The sequence below is a fragment of the Gadus macrocephalus genome, chromosome 13 (genome assembly GCF_031168955.1).
Source record: "Gadus macrocephalus chromosome 13, ASM3116895v1".
NCBI lineage: Eukaryota > Metazoa > Chordata > Actinopteri > Gadiformes > Gadidae > Gadus > Gadus macrocephalus.
Window position 1 is genome coordinate 9520305 of NC_082394.1, and position 19668 is coordinate 9539972.

The 19668-nt window shown below is 44.3% G+C and overlaps 3 protein-coding genes across 5 annotated transcripts in view; 2 read left to right on the top strand and 1 right to left on the bottom strand.

The window, feature by feature from the left end:
• Positions 1–6246, top strand: part of dlgap4b (discs, large (Drosophila) homolog-associated protein 4b) — a 104463-nt gene extending 98217 nt beyond the window's left edge. For all 3 annotated transcript variants that reach the window (XM_060069393.1, XM_060069394.1, XM_060069395.1), the window contains 2 exons: positions 735–953; positions 1945–6246. In XM_060069393.1, coding sequence (XP_059925376.1) covers positions 735–953; positions 1945–2163 — 438 coding nt within the window. In that variant the 3' untranslated portion in view covers positions 2164–6246. The remainder of the gene's footprint in view (positions 1–734; positions 954–1944) is intronic.
• A 744-nt stretch (positions 6247–6990) lies between these two features.
• Positions 6991–14178, top strand: LOC132470632 (uncharacterized). The gene is made up of 3 exons (XM_060069400.1): positions 6991–7340; positions 9427–9668; positions 10001–14178. The coding sequence occupies exons 1-3, from the start codon at positions 7322–7324 to the stop codon at positions 11576–11578; spliced, it is 1839 nt and encodes a 612-aa protein (XP_059925383.1). The 5' UTR covers positions 6991–7321; the 3' UTR covers positions 11579–14178.
• A 116-nt stretch (positions 14179–14294) lies between these two features.
• myl9b (myosin, light chain 9b, regulatory) lies at positions 14295–18913 on the bottom strand. The gene is made up of 4 exons (XM_060069408.1): positions 18726–18913; positions 16035–16238; positions 15691–15852; positions 14295–15385 (listed from the first exon to the last, which is right to left on the bottom strand). Exons 2-4 carry the CDS (start codon positions 16216–16218, stop codon positions 15210–15212), a joined length of 522 nt encoding a protein of 173 aa, XP_059925391.1. The 5' UTR covers positions 16219–16238; positions 18726–18913; the 3' UTR covers positions 14295–15209.
• Between the last annotated feature and the right edge of the window lie 755 nt (positions 18914–19668).

Genomic DNA, 19668 nt, shown 5'->3' on the forward strand with positions numbered 1-19668 from the left:
CTATTAACAGCCATTTGTGTGGAGCTTAATTCGTCTCGCTGGGGCGCTGCCTATCATCGTTTAAATGATTTCCCGTTGCTCTAAATGAGTCACTGTATCATCTTATTTAAGCCTTTCTGGTGCTTTAACAAATAAGCAGCGTTGGTCACAGACAGCCTTACACAGCATATCGGCTGCTTATGAAAGGCGTCCAAAGGCTGTGTGATGTCTAAAATTAGAAGCTGTGGAAAGAAATGGTGTCGTATCGGTTTTTGCTGACTTTCCATATCGATCGCAGCTCTTTTTCTGAAGGAATAATTGCGAGCTTTTAATGTCTTATTTGTTGTTGTATTTGCCTTGATGTTGAGTTTAGTGCCTGCTTCACTTGATTTTATTGATCAACCCTTGTAGTGAACCGGTATCTCCTAACAGCTGCGGTGCCACAGTGCCATCTAGTGGTAGTTAAGGGGAGATTATTTCCTCTTTTTTTTTATCTTTGTCTTTATCCAAACATGACTCACCATAGTTAAAAGGTGTATATTTATAGTTTGTTTCTGACTTAAATGGGTGGGTTTAAAAATATTTTTAGACTTGGGTAATATGGCCAACATCTACTTCTAATATCATTATTATATAATGGCCCTTTTTTACCCATTCATAATACATTAATTTCACTCCAACTGTAAATATGACAACGTGACACATACAAACCTACTTGACCTAACGTGATGGCGCGTGTCCCGGGTGGGGGGCAGAATGTGAGCGCCAACCCGCGGCCCAGCCCCCAGGACCTGGCAGGCTTCTGGGACCTGCTCCAGCTCTCCATCGAGGACATCAGCCTCAAGTTCGACGAGCTTTACCACCTCAAGTCCAACGACTGGCAGCCGGCGACCGGCTCCGCCTCCTCCACCGCCGCCGCCGCCTCCGCCGCCGCTGCTGCTGCCACATCCGCCCTCTCGTCCCCTGAGCGGAAGGTACTTCCCACCCCTGCTGCCCTGTACCCTGGCTGGGGTAGGAAAGCCGTCGAGACCGGCCTCACTCCTCCCGCCACCACCACCACCACCTCTCAACCTCCACCTCCACTGTCACCCTCCCCTCCCCTGTTTCTCTTTCTCTCTCTCCCTCTATCTCTCTCTCCCTCTCTCCCCCACTCTTACCCCTGTTCCCCCCGCTGAGGGCGAGCCCCTGATCAGGGCCAACCCCAGCCAGACATGATGGGTCAGAGAGGCCTCGCCCCCTCTTCACATGCATGGGAAATATATTTGAAAGGGGGCCGTTGGTGTGGAATGGTTGATCTGTCGTGGTTTGTTGAGTTGTCTAGCATGTTGCAGTAAATTGTGTTGGAATTTTACTTGAGCATGGCTAAAATCATCCAGTAGAATCCATCCCTATCTCTTTTGTGTGTGTGTGTGTGTGTGTGTGTGTGTGTGTGTGTGTGTGTGTGTGTGTGTGTGTGTGTGTGTGTGTGTGTGTGTGTGTGTGTGTGTGTGTGTGTGTGTGTGTGTGTGTGTGTGTGTGTGTGTGTGTGTGCCTTTTTTTTTTATCCACCTTTTTGTTTTGAGCTTGTTAACCCGTGTTTGTTCGTGTGAAACCTGAATTTGTCTGCCTATTTTTATATGCCTTGATTGTTCTTGCTTGATGTTGCTATGGCAATGTCGATGCCATGTCTTGTGTGCCGTGTGTGTTCATTGTTCATGTCTCACCAATACCATTGACGTCTCCAAGCAGGCCTTTCCCATAATAAAGAATTGATTGATTTCAATTCTGCAGCCGTGCTTATTGTGTATACCGTGAATGACACTGTTTTAATAATTCTCCCGTCGTAAATAATGCCCTTTCTTCAATGTCTTTACAAGACTGAAGGAACACTAAATCACTGTCCACGTTGCATTTCCTCGCATCACTAATTCTTTCCCCTTTTTACTCTGTTCCCCCCTCCCCTACCATGCCTCCCTCCCACCCCAGGACCAGGAGACGGGCAAGAAGCCCGCTAAGGGGCGACCGGCACTGGGCCGCGAGAAGAGCGTGGACTCGTCGTCCGCCTCGTCGGTGGAGAAGCAGCGGCAGGAGGCCCGCAAGCGCCTGCTGGCCGCCAAGAAGGCTGCATCGTTCCGCCAGAACTCGGCCACCGAGAGCGCTGACAGCATAGAGATCTACGTCCCGGAGGCCCAGACCAGACTATGAGGGAACCCCCCCACCAGGGAGAGGGAGAAGGGTGCGGAGGAGGCCGTCATCCATGGTGATGCTCTTATCTCAGGAGTTAAGAGGATCGTCAATGGAAGTTCTTCCCGGCGCCTGGAGAAGAAACCAAACGGGAAAAAAAAGATGGAGAGAAAAAAAATTAACAGAAAACAAAACGCTGCAGGGATATTGAGTTTGGGGGTCTGGGTGGTCCAAGTGTGTTTAAAATGTGGACACCCACACAGTTGAGCCCTGATGACTATGGGAACTCCCTAGATCTAACACCTAAATGACTGATGACTCACGTTGTTACTTGATGATGAACACTTATTGTTACTACTATTGAATATCAACGATGATGAATAGCGCTGGTATTATTATCTCTCCTAAAGAAACTCTATTAAGACTGTTTATAAATATTTTATCTTGGCCATAAGATCTACTACTAATCAGACAGGGGTCAAATATGTGTGCTTTTCTGTTTCTCCTCTTCCTGTCTTTCCAAGGCCTTGGCTATCCTGTAGCTTTGCACAACACCACCTTCTGGCCATCACATGAATTACATACACAACAGATACACTAAGCTCAGTCTACTTTGTCTACCGTGTCTTTCTTTGTTAATTTTCTCACATTTGGCACGTTTCTATGTGAAGAACCATAATTATAACTCTGCTTTGCAATATGGAACTAAATTAGTGTTCAGAATCACGAAATAGATTAATGCTAGGTTTTTTTAAAGGGTGTATCCTTTCAAAATATTTCGATCCATGGTTTAAAATACTATGGAGGATACTAGGGCAGAAGATGTAGGTATATATTGAACAAAAGCATATCCTGCTGAAAATGTGATGACCAAGCCCAGCGATCCTATCAGAATCTCTGGCTGTAGCCATGCTTGCGTGTCCTGAGATTTCCTGGCACTATGGAAATAAGCTCCTTCACACCCTCTTGGATTCCTTTTAAAGTCTTCCTTTTAAAGCATTCTTTCTTCTCTGTGTGGAGATGTATGTTTTGGTGACTTGGATATTCAGTAGCAGCACCTTTCCATCTTTTTGTGAAGCATACAATGGGTAAATGCTTCAAATCGCTTCACCTTAAGATTCATATTTCAACTGAACCATATCACTCAATCCAATGCAAAAGTGTGTTGAGATTGTTTTTCATTATATTACTTTTTATAAATGCCAACCCCTAGTGGAATATATATTGATATATCATCAATATAACAGTATTCTTATCACTCTTCAGCAAGATTATCAATTTGCAGTTAAAGTTACTTTTTTGTTATTATTTCTGCCAAACAGTTATTTCAGTTCAGTGAAAGCATGGCCTGTCTTGGTCATTGCGCTTTGCCATCATTCATTCATATAAGCTTGTTTGTGAATGGGAAAATGCCGTAAAGCCAAAGACAAATTGACATCTTAAAATCAATACAATATCATCAACACCATTATTAACTTCAGGCTTCATTGTTAAGGGTGTGTGTGTGTGTGTGTGTGTGTGTGTGTGTGTGTGTGTGTGTGTGTGCATTTGTGTGTGTGCGTGTGTGTGTGTGTGTTCTTCATTCATGAGTTGAGGCCAATAAGGGCGTATCCCACTCTGTCCCAGGTTTGGGTGGCAGCGTTGTAGCACGTTCTTTCCTCAAGCCCCAGCTCTCCAGTGACACTTCCCCCTCCCTCTATTTAGATGGCATTAACATATTCTAAATCTTGATTGCAGTCACCCATCCCAAGGGGGGCTGCTGTTGTCAATGCAACCCCAGGCTAAACCTTTGTTGTTGTTTTTACACTATCCCACATAAAACACAAAACAAGTTTAGAGGGTCTGGAGTATGGGTGAAACGTCTTCCTCTCCATCTCAAATGGGCCCATCCGCACAGTCTGTCAGACATCCAACCACCACAAGCCCCCAGTGTCATTGTTGGTGTTGAATAAGTGCAATGCGACCCGGTTGGCCCTACGGCGGCTCTAATGCTCTGCCTCTCACCCACTGTGATCCAGAAATGTTGGGCTGGGCTTTGAATGAGAAAGAGCCAACAACAAGCTGGCTGGCTGTTTCACTCTCTCCTGGTCAGAGCTTTCAGTTGATGGCCGGTCTTTGTGTGCTGTTGTATTCGATGGGGATGACTCACTAAGGTAAATGGCTCGGGGGTGTGAAAATCCTAGCGTCGTTAGCACCTTCAAGATCTTTTGTCCCGTTTGTCCTCTGTTGTCAGCTCCAATGGAATTCCAGAGAAAGCCATGTCTGTCTGTGTCTGACAAGTTTAACTCCAATCACTTTAGGTGAGGTGAATTATAGTTGTCTGTTTTCTTCACAAAGGCCACATCAACTGCACAATGGTGTGATTTGGGTACATTGATTATATGAGGTTCATTTAATTTTAACCTGAGAAATAACTTCTTGTAGTTTTGTTGGTTGAAAAATGGATAATCATGGTCCATCCTTTGAATGCATGTCGAAAATGTATCATGTGTTCATTGTAAGAATGCAAACGTTTGTGTTTTTTTTTGGTTTCTATCTTCTGCAAATGCATCTATTATAGTGCGCACTGATCTGAACTATCACAACATGGATGACAAGCATTGCTGCTCCTAGCCTAAGAAGACTTGAGTGTGAATGTGAATGGCAGCCAAGTGACGGAGGCATATCTATTCCTTTATACAAGGATCGCATTGCAATACACACTTGTCAGCCACAGTCATGTATGGGACACACCTGGTCCACTTCCTGGAGAGGTTTATCCATGATCCAAAGGGTTCCATTGTGTGCTTGTGTTATTTTCCCAGTGGCTCATTTGAAGTTGATAATGGTCCCGTGATAGCTCCTTCCGCCTTCGTTCTTTGCTTTCTTTTGTTGGGCATTTGCTTGCGTTTAAATGGAAGATAAGTAATACTCTATGTAAAACCAACTGTGGATCATGCACATGGCAGAAACTAATGTGCACAACAAAAAAAAAAAAAGTGGGGTCATGTATTCTTATGTAGGGCTCATTGATAAGGATGCAGATGCACAAATCCTAATAATGACCAATTATGGGATGGGATGGGGTGTAAATGGGATGTAAGCGTAACTTTGGGCAACAGAAATTCTAATTCAAATAATGCAGACGAAAAGGCCCCGTGGACACTTTCATTGCCCTTTACAGTTCAGTACTACCGGTCACCCTTTGGGTGTCCAAGCTTTTTTGTCAAGGGGCCCCATTGTCAACTCCCTGTCCCTATCCCCCAGGTCCTAAATTGCTTGCCTTTTATTTGTATTTAAATATATCACTTTTCACCAAAAGTGAGCAGAACCCGTTGTCTCTTTTCAGCATCCATGCAAGGTCTTGTATTTATATTTCCCCACTTCCGGTGTGTGTGCGTGTGTGTGCGTGTGTGTGTGTGTGTGTGTGTGGTCACCGAGTCTCTGTTGATTATGATAGGCAACAAGCAAAGCAACGTCAGAGACGGACGGGCACACCTAGCTGGAGAGAGTGATCTAGGTTGGAGTACAACATAATATGCTGCCTTGTAGAGAAGCCAACTAGGAAAGAAAAAGAAATTGAAACTACCGCCAATAATTCTGCTGACTGCCACTGGGTGGGATATGAAAACTTGGAGGCATACGAATCTATGCTCAATCAGCAGGAGATAAGATGTAGCATTACAAACCCTAGAGGAAATATTTTATAAAACAAGCACATATTTTAATGAGTAGGATTTGTTTGGTATCGATAAAGCTATATGTAGAGACTGTGTTTGCCAAGGTTTTAGGGGGTTTGGTATAAACGTGTTATGAGGTGAACATGTTGCTGAATGAGTTGTTTATATAAAAATTATAGATTTATTAAATTTGTTCTCGCTATTCTCTGTTAACATTAAACGTATATGTGCAATACTAAAGATAAGTACATGGGTTCTTTGATAATAAATACATTCTAATAATGTTATCCCATGCCTGTTACAAATCACTCTGTATATAAGAGACACAGTTTGAAAAGCTTAATCTTTTGCAATGCTAGATGTATTTATACTATTTTAAAGGGTGGTCCCATGTATAACGGTGAGAGGTCAAATTAAATAAAATGCACACAATACTTTCTCAAAAGTTTCACTTGTGGATATGTTGTTGACTCTTGGTGACTCGTTTGTTGATACTTGTGTTGTGTCTCCTTTATTTAGTAACTGGTGGATGTACTCAACATATCGACAGGTTCCGAGGTTATTAAATAACAAAGCGACCAGTGAACTACATTTGTTTACAAACACATTCCTGCGAAGACCTAATTGTAACTGGATATTGCTTGACAATCCCTACCCGCTGAGAGGCAAGGCCCCAGCAATCATCGTGTCAGGGGTGAAGTAGGCCTACCCATGTCATTTATTATTAATGTTCTCAAATACTCGATCAATCCAATAGCTTTTTTCTTGGATTGCTTTTGAAAGACTGCATATTGTATCTTTCAATGTAAGGGCATTCATTTACAATTGACAATGTAATGTGGTTAAAAAGTCTCCAAATAGAAGCATGACGCAAAATAGTCCAGAGACATTCATAGCTCCCCATGTTTGAAATGGTTTATGTAACGTTTCTATTAACGTTACGTAAAATGCCTTCCGTGTGATGCAGCCATTGTAGCAAACTACCAGATGCAGATAATCATTATTTAAATTCAATCGAATACATTGGGCAATGCTGTTGCGTAACATCAAAATTAAATGTCAGTGAAAGAAGAATAAAAATGACAGCCCTTCCACGATAACTGCAGGCTACTGAATTTTGAATGAAATGGTTTGTCCATCAGTCATCGGGGACTGATGACACAGTCTGTCTGATAGAAACTGCGAGCCGTGATTGGGTCACGTTCGACTAGGAGGAGGGATTAGTTCGGCTCCGGCTGTCAAGATTGGCAAAGAGCTGGCGCTGCTGCGCGCAGGTAAAGGGAACAAGCGACAAATCAAAAAAAACATTTGTTCTGGCAGTAAGAGGAATGCAATGGAAGGACTCTTCTGTGAACCGTACATGGCATAGAATCGACCCATACGTTCACGTTTCCTAAAACGCGCGGCATCCTGAGCGCCTCGCAAGAAAGTCCCCCTTCTGTGTCAACGTCTGGCGGCGGACGAGCATTGTACGAGGAACTTCGACAGCTGCGTGTTTTCAAGCAAGCCATCAACAAAGAATGAAACCGTTCAAACGAGGTAAGGGGGGGATTTCATCGTGTTTTCAGCTGTGTTTAAACTCGAACCCCTCGAAACTGTACTACTTGTTCGAGCCCTTTGTGTTTGGCGTGGGGTTTTAAACGGAATGTGTTTTTTTGTTTGGAGCAAATGCAGCGTGTGTGTTTGTGTTTGAATTTGGAGGGACGGCTAACTAGCTAGTTATCTCAAGCATGGTGTCCATCTGGCGGCGCGTCAGAGAAGTGGCGTGCACGCAGCGGGAGCGTGTGCGTTTCTTCGCTTTCTTTGTGCGCTTTGGCGATATTTAAACACGGCTCGTTTAAAAGTCCCATCCAATATTTTATTTCCTAAAAAAGCTCACGTTAATCTTCGCCAATGCCTCTTACGATCAAATGTCATCCCCGCTGTTCCCTCCAGACATCACGGCTGGTTAATCAAGTCTAGGCTCGACCGTGATTCGGAACATCAAAATTCAAACTTCGTCAGTCGTGTATTCAATCTCCACTGACACGCCGTCGACTCGTATACGACGTTTTATTTTGAACCGGTACGCTGGGTTTAATCATCTACTATGAGATGCATATTATGTGGAAATCCCCTGAAATACTTGCTCGTGTTTCATAGGATCACCGCTTTCTTTGTTACCAACGTGTTGGTATGTCGATGGAGGGACATTTTGTAAACAATGCCCCTCCATAAGGTTGACTGGTTTGACAGTAGGGATCCAGTGAAACAGCCTCGCTACACTAAGCTAGCCGATGTAAATATTAGTTAGTTTTTACTTTCCCAGTGCTAGTTCCCCTGGCAGAAAACCGAAACAATCAATGGTACATTTTGTACTTTTTCACTTTGTCGGAGTTGTTCTGGTTGGTGGCTTTTTGACTGGTTTTGCATCCATCTTGCTGCATGACTGCCTTAACTGAAGCTGACTTCTTAGTGAAACCCTGTCTGGGGGGAAATAATGGATGGATTCTAAAACTAAGACTTTAATGACCTTTTGTTAATGTCAACAAGCCTAACGAAGCAGAGTTTTAACGCATGGCCAACTTGGCTTGATTTGAGACAATCACGTCTTAAAAATGGCACAATAAATGAATACATAAAGTAAATTATGTAGTTTTAGCTGATTTCTTTTTATTGGCGTATTGAGGTGTATTGCATTTATTTAGACATTGATGGAAGTTAGGCTACCAATTGGATTATTCGCGCATGTTTTACTCAGGACCGCTATAACGTCAGTCGCAGTTGATGTTCAATCTGAGGCACTGATATCCCACTACATGTTGCACTGACGTTTGTCGAAAATACTGCAATACAAATACCCTTTACATCTCACCAGCCTAGCCATTCAAATTCCAACATTTACCCAGCCGCACATTCCTCGATTCGTGCAAATTTGCTGCTTATACATGGGCTGTGGAAAAATATTTTTGTTTACGGAAAAAGGAATCTTGAATTTGAAACATGGTCAACTATTCTGGTAGTCAGAGCTACACTGATAGTTCTGGAGGTGAAGACAGCACCCTTTTGCATGGTCAATGGATTCCTAGGCTACTGACCACTGTGATGTTGATATGCACACAATCTCCTTTGTGAAGACAGGCACTGCCCCAGGGGTCAGGTTTCACCAAAGCCCAGAGAAAGACATTTGCTGCATTCTAACCCCCCCCCCCCCATTGGTATAAGGCATGCTCCATTTGAAGGGATTCCCTCCAATGGCCACTGGCCAGCCATAGTTTGAAAATGTCTCATCACAATCTATAATAAAAAGCAGCTTATTTAGGACTTAGCCTTTTTGTAGATACAAAACCATACTCAAACTAATGTCAAAAACGTAAAGGATTTTAATCGTTTATTTTTTTATATAATGGAATTCAGCTAATGTATCTATTTTTTACTTTATAGATGTATAACAGGCATTGGCGCTACCACAATTAACTTGCACTATAAGATAATGTAATCTACAAGAATTTAGCATCTGTTTCTACCTAGAATTTTCTGCTATGAAAACTTTTCATTGAGCCACTTTTTACACTTTTATAAAAATATGGTATTTGAGTAATGGGACTACAGGCCTATAAACTGACGGCTGGCACTCACTCAACAGCTCTGGAAGAGGAGCGCCTCAGGGAGCACGAGCTCTCGTCGGCCATGTCGGACAGCGATGACTCCTCGCCCCTCGACCTGTCGGGCGGAGGGCTGTCGGGGAAGCGCCGTCGCCGTGGCAACCTGCCCAAAGAGGCGGTGCAGGTTCTCAGAAGTTGGCTCTACGATCATCGTTTCAACGCCTATCCCTCTGAGCAAGAGAAGCTGAGCCTCTCGAGTCAAACCAACCTGTCTGTGTTGCAGGTAAGGCCACCGGCAAAATCCCTGTTCATCCTTATCACGTCAGTGACCTAAATGCTCCAGACTGTGATGTGTTTATTCTCATGAAGTTCTTGTTTTCTGATTAACGTTTTTTTTTCTCTTCTAAAACGTACGTTTTTTTAAAATAAAGTTCAGAAGGCCGGGTATCATTTGCATGTTTTTATAAATTTTCAGAATATGTACAAATTTGAATTGTACTATTAGAAGGGGTGCAAGCAAGTCCTAGTCCAGATTGAGAAAGAAAATGTGTGTGTGGAACTCTGCAACTCCAAATAACAGGCCTCAAGTTTTTTGCCTATTTTTGCCCCTCTTAGATCTGCAATTGGTTCATCAATGCACGCCGGCGCCTACTCCCCGACCTGCTCCGCAAGGACGGTAAAGACCCAACCCAGTTCACCATCTCCCGTCGAGTCGGCTGGAAGTCCGAAGGCCGCTCGCCGACCTCCCTGGGCGCGGCGATGTCCCCGGGGAGTCCCTCGGCCCCGGCCCAACCTCGGCCGTCCGTGATCCGTTCCGCCCCCACATTAGACCTCAGCCTTCTGGGGAACACGGCGACCGCCATCCTGACCGGCGGCGGCTACCCCGGGCGGGAAGGAGCGGTGCAGGCCCTGATGAGGCTGGACACCCAGAGTTTGCTGAAGGAGGCGGAGGAGCGGGGACTCTGCGCCACGGTCATCACCAGCACGGGGTCTGCCTCGAGCCCCCACAGCGGGCTCTTCAACACGCCTCCCCCCACGCCGCCGGAGCTGTTCCCCACCCAGGACTTCAGTGACCTGCGGCTTCTGGTGGACGCAGCCCTGCAGAGGGCAGCGGAGCAGGAGAACATGAAGCGGCTCATAGAGGGCCAGATTAGGTCCGCTGTGAAGACGGAGCCCCTGGAGGCGCCGTGCGCCGACGGCGCCGTCGAGATGAGCCCCACCCCTCCGCCAGAGGACCGCCATCAAGTGATGGAAGCCTCCCGAGTGCAGAGTCTCATGGAGAAGGCCATGGTCCTGACGGTCTCCTCTCCCGTCTCTGACCCCATGAGGGCTGCAGTACCGGTGTCTGTAGTGGCAGCTCAATGTCTAGATTCTATCCATGTCTCTTCGCCATGGCAGTCTCCTCTCTCGATGGCCACGGTCCCTTACAGCTCTGTGCAGATGTCCATAGTAGGATCCACAAGCCCTCGTCAATCTCCAATTTCGCCCGCCCACCAAGGCCTCTCGATGCCAGTGTCCACTCCCGTTTCAGAACAACCTCATGCACAGAAGCCCACCTCTACCCACTCTGTGGCCCCGGCTTCGGAGCCACTTACGACCTCAAACTCCAGTTTGGCTCCGGTCTCCACAACATTTACTTGTAGTCCATCTGGCCCCGCAGCTCGTAGTTCACCTTCTGGTGCTGAGCAAGTGCTTCACCAAGTCTCCATCGGTTCTAGCCAGGCTTCCAGCCCAACTATGGGTCTCATTGGAGTCTCTCCTTCCTGCTCCCCCATCCCGGCCTCCAAGAAAGTCCTTAACTCGTCGTTCCACCAATCCCCATTAATCCAGGTCCGGGTTCCAAGCCCCTCACCCGGCAGAACCCTGTCCTCGCCTGCGTCTCCCGGCCACACCCCAGTGTCTGCCTCAGGCCAAGCCCCCATGCGTCCGCCCTCCTCCACCCCGGCCTCCTCACCCACCCAAGCCGTTACCCCAGCCCTGGGTCAGGTTCCCCATCTCCCCACGACCTCCCAGGCCGCGCCCTACACTCTGACCAGCAGCACCCAGAGGAGTGCTGCGGCGGGGCCCAGTGTGTGGGGCGTCGTCCACGGTGACGCCAGGCAGCCCTCGGCCCACCCTGTGGTCAAGAGTGCCATCCCCACCGTGTGGAACCCGCAGCACGGGCTGCGTGCAGTGAGTGAACCAGTGAACTGAATAGGGAGACTGTTCTGTGGGTGGACGCGTGTGTGTACCTTACACAAGGACAGGGGCCCGAACTGTCAAAGACTGGCCAACGATGTATATAGGAGAATGTAACCACATCATTTGTTAGATTAAGTATTAGCTTGTAGGAGGAGAAGAACTGGATTACATGCTTGCAATCTTGGATGAAGAGAAGGGCGGTGCAAAATAGTCATGTTTTAAAGACTCGCTTTCCCGAGCAACATTTTTTAGCATTTTAAATAGAACTCCTGATGTAGGCATTTGCTGTTTGGTGAAAACATTTTAACGGCATCCTTCCAAACCAACATTCCAGAAAGCAAAATGTATTCATTCAGTATGCCATTTTCCCGTTCTGTCTTCGCCCTTTCCATGTTGTTTGAGTAAAGGGTTAAAGAGCTCTAAAAACCGTTAAAAATTTAAATGGGTTTAACTGCCAGCATAGCCAGCCTCTTCAGTAGCAGTGCTGGACTGATTGAATGTATTATGAAATAGTATTTGATAACCTGCCAGGAGGCCTTTTTTTAATCATTCCCCACCAGTCTTAAAGAAGAAAAGGCAGATGTGAGTTTATTCCATGGGTCACAAAAGCATCATGCTCCACTATAGCTGTGCACTTTAGATATTGTGTTTTTCATTTGATTTTTGGGTTGGGGGGGGGGGGGGCAGGCCCAATTGTTCTGATCATTCCACCCAGCCCACCCTTCACCCTGTGAGAGCGGAGAGGGAAGAGGAGACATTGATTGTACTGCAGTGGGTCTGGCTGCATGAGATGCCTCCGCTGCGCCTGTCCCCGTCTCGCTCTCTCTCCCCTCCTGCCATCCTCTGATGTCTTCCTAAGGCGGAACAGCGGCTGTCCGTTTGATCCCAGGCCTACCGATCCTCGCCCCTTACTCTCAGAAATAACCCCCCCTTTATGGAGGGCCCGGATCAGAGCGTATTCTGTGATTTCATTTTTTAGCATGATGTCTTGGCAAACAGTGTTCTGAAAGATGTACAAACATACATTTATATATATATATGTGTATATATATATATATATATATATATGAGGATGGAATGTCTGTTCATGTCTCTGTTACGGAAAGTAAGAAGGTGTGTTTGAGGTTCCTCTGAACGTTTTCCTTCTTTTTGGGCACGCTTATGTGTGAATGGAGGGGGGTTGCACCACATTGGTCCAGTTACAGAAATCAATGTTTTGTGGTAATGCGAGATGCCCAACGACATGATGTCATCAGGCTCTTATCTCTGCTGATGTGGAAATGAAACTCAAACCATGCTGTGAGATGTACCACCTATTCGCTTTTCATTTTTATTTTATTGCTACTTCCATGAATTACATGTGGCATACAAATATTTCAGGCTCAATAGAAGAGATTGTATTATCGTTCCGGAATTTCCAGTTTGGTTTTCCTGGGTTTTTGGTCAAAGTGTTTCAAACCAGTGTGTCTTCAATCATGTAAAGTGTCTTGGCGAAGCAAATGTAGCAGACGCAGCTTTAACTGAACACCTGATTGCTTTTGTTTTGTTTTCAACTTTTTTGTTCAGCGGTACTGGGAGACAAATCATGCGTTCTCGACAGTGCTCCCACTCTGTTTGTAGTGACACGGGTTCTATAGAATTGTTTATCATTGCATCTAAGGTCGTAGTTTCCATGAAACTGTCTTTTAGTAAAGAATCACTATGTATCTGAAAACTAGAGCTGTATTAACAGTTGTAAGTAAGCTGGGTTCCTATGTGAATTTACTGTAGCAACATTAAGTGAACTGTCGTTTTGGGTCTTTTCATTCCTCTATTTTTTCATTATTTTTTTGCTTTGCGATGCCTTTTTTACTTTAAACCTCTGCATGTAGATGACGGGAACATGATCTGTAATTGATAGAATACTGCTGAGCGTAATCCCCGAAGTTATTTCTTTTGTTCATTTTGACTTGCCCAAATAACGGTTCGCCCCACCCTTCCTACCGCTCAGTGGTTGCATCATGAATTATATTAAATGCATGCAAGTACATGATGGAGAGTTGTTCATAGGAGAATGTTTAATACCTCAAATTACACAGGTTATGGTCAGGCTGAGGACTTTAAACAGACTTTATATATATATATCTATATATTTAATACTAACTAGATAGTGATGACTCATAACACTACATCATGCCACTGTGATAACCCATTGCTGGTGATTTATACTGGAATTGGCTTATTAGAGTACTATGGGTATGGCAGACGATGTTCTTTTTATATAGCTTCTATTGCCAGTTATACGATGCAAAATGACACTGAGGATAGACGGTGTGATAAAGCATGTAAATACGTGGTTCGATTTTCTTTTCTTTTTTCTTTTTTTTCTGGCATGATTTAAGTAGCTTTGATACAACCAAATGAATTCTTAAAGATGTTTTCAAGTTCATTTTATGAATTGTGAACTACCATGGGCAGTATAACTGGCTACTGTGCCTTAAACCTAGGATCGAGGGAACATGTCCTCTTCAACATAAATAACTTTACTATAGTCTGTGCAATATATGCCTTAAACTCTAATTATGTCTTTTCTATGAGCATTTCAGAGAAATAAACGTCATTTTTTTGGTAAATGTGACTTCTAGCCTCTTTAATGTCGTGTCGTTGTGCAGCATATTGACGTGCAATGTCATTTTCCGCAGACCTAATACTGATGGATTAGATATTGTGCCAGCTGAGCCAAACAAGATTTATTTTAAGGATGGGAAAAATAACTATTTCCATAGAAAAGCACAAATTGGCACTGAATTTATAACATTGACATAAAACATTTTGATAGAATAAAGTATGGCAAAGGCTGATACTGAGGCATTCAAGTCTTCAAATGGATCTTGACATCCTACTGTTCACGGCTGAATCCCTTCTTAATGTAGACCTACTTTCCCTCTCAGCCAAACACAATATGTGGGCATGATGCTTTAGATGGGTAAACATACACTTGGGGAAATTGCACTAGAGTGAAACATCTCTAATCATCATCCAAACTTAAAAACTTGCATAATTTGTTTTTAAAGGTGACCTAACACCAGCTGTGAGTTTGATAAGCCATTACAAGCCGTTTGAAAATCGGCCTCATCTGAAATCACAAGTGGGCATGTCCACCTAGTGCTAGATAGATCAGTCTACCCGCCTCCCCATTGGACAGTAGAAAACGTTGCTCATCTATCCGTCATGCAACTAGGTGGACATGCCCACTTGTGATGTCAGAAGAGGCAGATTTTCAAAACGGTTTGTAATGGCTAATCACACTCACACCTGGTAATATAATGTCATCTTTAAGGTACACCAGCCTGTGGTGGAATGTCTTATGGGTTATCAGCCCACATACACATTTGGAGAGACTAAGAGTAAAAAAATAAAATAGAAGTATACCCTGTATTGCTAGTAGTTAAAGCAATGTGGCCATTTCCTTTTTGGATAACCAATTTACCTATCCAGGTGAGGTGAAGAGCAAGAAGGCATAATAAGCTGTTATCGACATGTTGAGATTTGCAAATTTTAAAGTTGTGTTTTAGAACAACCTGGATTCCTCCTTTAACTCAACACTCAGTTTTTTCTTTGTATCAAATGGACGTGGAACGTTTACAGTCATTGTCTCACTGCTCTACTCGTCATCTTTGTCTTTGGCGCCGTGTTTCAGAATGCGAGTGAACTCTGCATAGTTGAAGTTGCCCTTTTTGTCGATGGGAGCTTCCCTGAACAGCTCGTCCACATCCTCGTCCGTGAAGCGATCGCCCATTGTCGTCAGAAGCTCCCTGAGGTGGTCTTCATGGATCACACCTGAAATCACAGTTACCGTCCCGCCGTTAGACTCGATGCATATCATGCCCCACCCAAATCCCAATAGCTGCGGCAAAGTCAACATCAACCAAATTGATTTTTTCCCCACCTTTACTCATTAAAGGAAGAAAATAAATCCAAAACCGAAAACTCAGCATGGTCCCTTAAAGTTCAATAGACCATGCTTTTGACAGTTGTAATGCCAACATGTGTCGATACTTTTCTTTTGCAACAGCTTTCATGCTGGCTCTATTAATGCCATGACCAACCCATTTAAACGTTATGAGGTGTTTCTATGGTCTCACCAGATCCCTCCTCGTCAAAGCATGCAAAGGCGTTGCGTATGACGTCCTCCGGGTCTGTGCCGTTGAGTCTCTCTCCGAACATGGTGAGGAACATGGTGAAGTTGATGGGTCCCGGAGCCTCGCTCATCATGCCCTCCAGGTACTCATCAGAGGGGTTTTTACCTGAGGGAAGGAGAAGCAGCAGGAGATACCAGCTCAAAATTGTTCTGTTCAGGTGGCGGTTCTACCACTGGCTTTATTATTACAAGTGTCACAATGCTATACAACCCTTATCCCAGCGACTTCTTCCCAGACCCAAACGAGGGCAGTGGTATTGGACGGAGAGTGCTGTGGAGGACCCATACCCAGAGAGGCCAGCATGTCGTGGAGGTCCTCCTTGTCGATGAAGCCATCCCTGTTCTGGTCAATCATGTTGAAGGCCTCCTTGAACTCCTGGATCTGGGACTGGTCAAACATGGCAAACACGTTGGACGTGGCCCTCTGGGGGCGTTTCTTGGTGGTCTTGCTCTTGGTGCGCTTGCTTGACATGATGGCGGCTGGAGGAGTGCCTGTGGAAGGACCAAAGTAGGTAGGGTGTATTATGCAACTGCACGTAAATAGTCTGCTTAGAATTTATATAATCCTGCACAGTTTCAGATTTGATATCATAGAGCGAGAGCAGGGTTCGCTCACAATTGCTTTCCCCCTCAGCGGTTGTATTGCTTATATTGACTGGGAAAATGGCAGCAGAGGCAGGCAGAATTAAACCTGTCAGTCCCGTTTATTTATATGCACGGTTGACATGTTTGCGTCTGTCAGCCTCTGTGTGTGCGTGTGTGTGTGGGCGTGCTCGGTGATATCGTCATGTCTGATGCACGGTATCAGCCGTCTGGTTAGCTTAGAAACGAGCAGGTGAGATGCCAGATGAGTCAAACACCTCAGACCTCAGAAAGCCAAGGTGAGAAATGACATCATGCAGAAAGAGGCAACAACTTTTTAAAAATGTTATGTGCCACAGAACCACTGAAAAAAACACTGCTTTAAAATGTCAATGTTAATTGTACATTGTGATCCTCTATTTGTGCTCATTTAAGGGAAAACGGCACGGTAAGGTGTGCATCGCGTTTCCTAATCTACATGCGGTCTGACTCACTGCATAATAATCTGTTTGATTAACAATTCTCAGGAAATGGTATCAAGGCTGTTTTAAAGTCCATTTTACATTGTTCAGTCACACAAAACAGCTCCGTCCAAGTAGGCTGTTGTATGAAATTCTCGTTAATATGACACGCTTGGTACTGTAGCAAGAGAATGTATCAGTGGTTCTATTGTACTTGCAAAAGGCCATGACCAGTGACTTATCGCAGAACATACAATCCTGCTAGATAAGTAAGAAAATACTTCATGAATGACAAGATAACAGCTGATTATCTACTACTTTACATATAAAGTATAACATCACATTGAATTACACTACCTACATCTGAATAGGTAGTTACACTTACAATGTGACTAGTTTCTAATAAGTAAGAGTTATTTCAAAGCACCTTTGTTGTGAGGTAATGGGCTATTCTGGACAGAGTCATGACATAGTACACTTGAAAAGTTACATTGTCCCTCTATAACTATGTACTTCAAGTCAATTTGATTATTTATTATTTCACTGCATCCTGTTCCTCCTTTCCGATCAAAAGATAGAAAGATTTGAAAGGGTTTCTGAGCTGCTATCCAAATTCCCACCCATTATCCTAGATGCTATGAACCACAGCGAAAGCACTCAACCACCCTTTTACGCTGTTTTCAGGAACAGTGGAATGTTAAATTATTTTATTTTCTCTCAACCACCCTGTTGGTTGAGGCCACTAATGAGCCATTTGGCTGAACATGCCGTGGCTTGGTTAAATGCTAGCAAATTAGGTTTTTAAGTGGTAATTTGGTTGAAGTGACTAAAGTAAGCATTCTTTGCAGTCAAGGTATTGGAATTTGGGAATCTGGCCCTTATCTGTTGCTTTTCTCCGGAGAGAGAAGATTGCAGTCTGCTAAGAAGGGCTGATTAGTAAATTTATCAAGATATCAGATGAGTAGGTTTACCTTAACATGTACAGCATTTGTAAAACCCTGTGAACAGGTTCAGGATTCTAATATTTCACAGCTTGGGCTACGAAATTTTAAGAAAAAATACCAACTCATGGACCAATTGGAGATCTCTTACTTATATTTAAATTCATATCTAAATACCGGCTGATGTACAACATTTTGATCTCACTAATGCAAGCATATTTTGTGTCTTGAATTGAAATGTGCTTTCCCTCGCTATCTTTCGTTGTGACACAGCCCCACGGTTAAGACACACATACGACACACTCCATGAAATCAACAACCAGTCAATCTTCAACCTAACCTACGACCTGAGGTCACTAGTGTTAACAGGGACTTCTGACTAAGGGGCCAACAGCCAGGAATTCTAGATGCAAACAAAGTCACGCTGCATGCGAGCCCTCTCACCATCTATAAAAAGAGTATCCTGACAGCTGCTCTGTGTGTGTCCCTGTCTCTACGTAGGCTTGTATGTGTCTGGGTCAGTGAACTAGACTAATAGAGGGCGAGGAATCAATCAAAATGGGTCAGGGGTGTAGTGAAATTCCTTTGTAAAATCCTTCATAATTACTTAATTAACACAAAAACACACACACACACACACACACACACGCACACACACACACACACACACACACACACACACACACACACACACACACACACACACACACACACACACACACACACACACACACACACACACAAACAGGTTGATGATGACCTCCATCAAAAGATGATCCCATATATCAGCATCAACCCTCTCACACTAAGGTCCTCTCAGTAGTTCTCTGTAGCTTTACATCCCCTTCAGGACCATCTCTATTCTGACAGTGAACCACAACCACTGTACCACCTACGACCAGATATTCAGTAATCTTAAACGGCCCGGACCCTGTTGTTGATCTTCAATCATAATATAAAGACAACAAAGAGGTAGAAGTGGAGATCTGTCTCACCTTGACTCCAGGAAATGATTTATCAGAGTCTGTCGGCCCCCTTCAGTCTCAGTCTGACACAGCGGTGGTAAGGGAAACAGGCAGAGCTCCTGAAGAGTTTGTTTAAAGCAGCACACTCCTTGTCCGCCCCTCCCCCTTCTGCACCAGCCAATGGCGTGGTCAGGCCATCCCAAACAGAGGCGTCCCAGTTCGGGCCATTTCTCCATACATGGGAAAAGAATGCACAAGCTCCAGCTTGCTAATGCAACAAGCTCGACTAGAGGATGTTTGGGAGCATGGTTGAAATGACAGGAACTACGATACGGCTGCCTTATTTAGAAGGACAAAAAAAAGGAGGCTGCCTGTGGTGGTGGTGGAGGAGGGGTATCTGGAAAGACTGCAGAGAGTGAAGAGAATGGTGGAGCTTTACGAACCATACACTCTATTGTTTGTTAGGTCCAAGCCCTGCAGGTCTCCTTAAATAGGCAGGCCACCACTAAACCCCAGGACACCATGGGATGGTTTGTGTCATGTCAGGGTTGGAACATCTGTTTGGGTTACTCTATCTTTCCCCCAACATGCATCTAAAGTATCTGGTGGACTCTTGTATGCTTTTGAGTCAACCTATAGTTGTTTCAAACATTAAGCATGGTAGGGCCTACCCTAGAATAACTGTTTTAGGTTTGCCTTGAGAATGATGTTTTCAGGGTACCTCATCATGGTTTTCCCCGTTATGGGCCTCCGCCCTCCAGTCATCCATATGTTTGTGGTTGTGGCTGTTTTTTTATGTAAATCGTTAATCTACTCAATAAAGCACTGCATTTTTGGTGCTGCACTCGGTGTATAATTGGTATTAGACTAATTTAACTAGCATGACTTGTTTAATGATTAAACACAATAAAAACTGTTTTTTTTGTTTTCAATTATAATTTTTAATGATAAATTATAGATAGTAACAGATCAT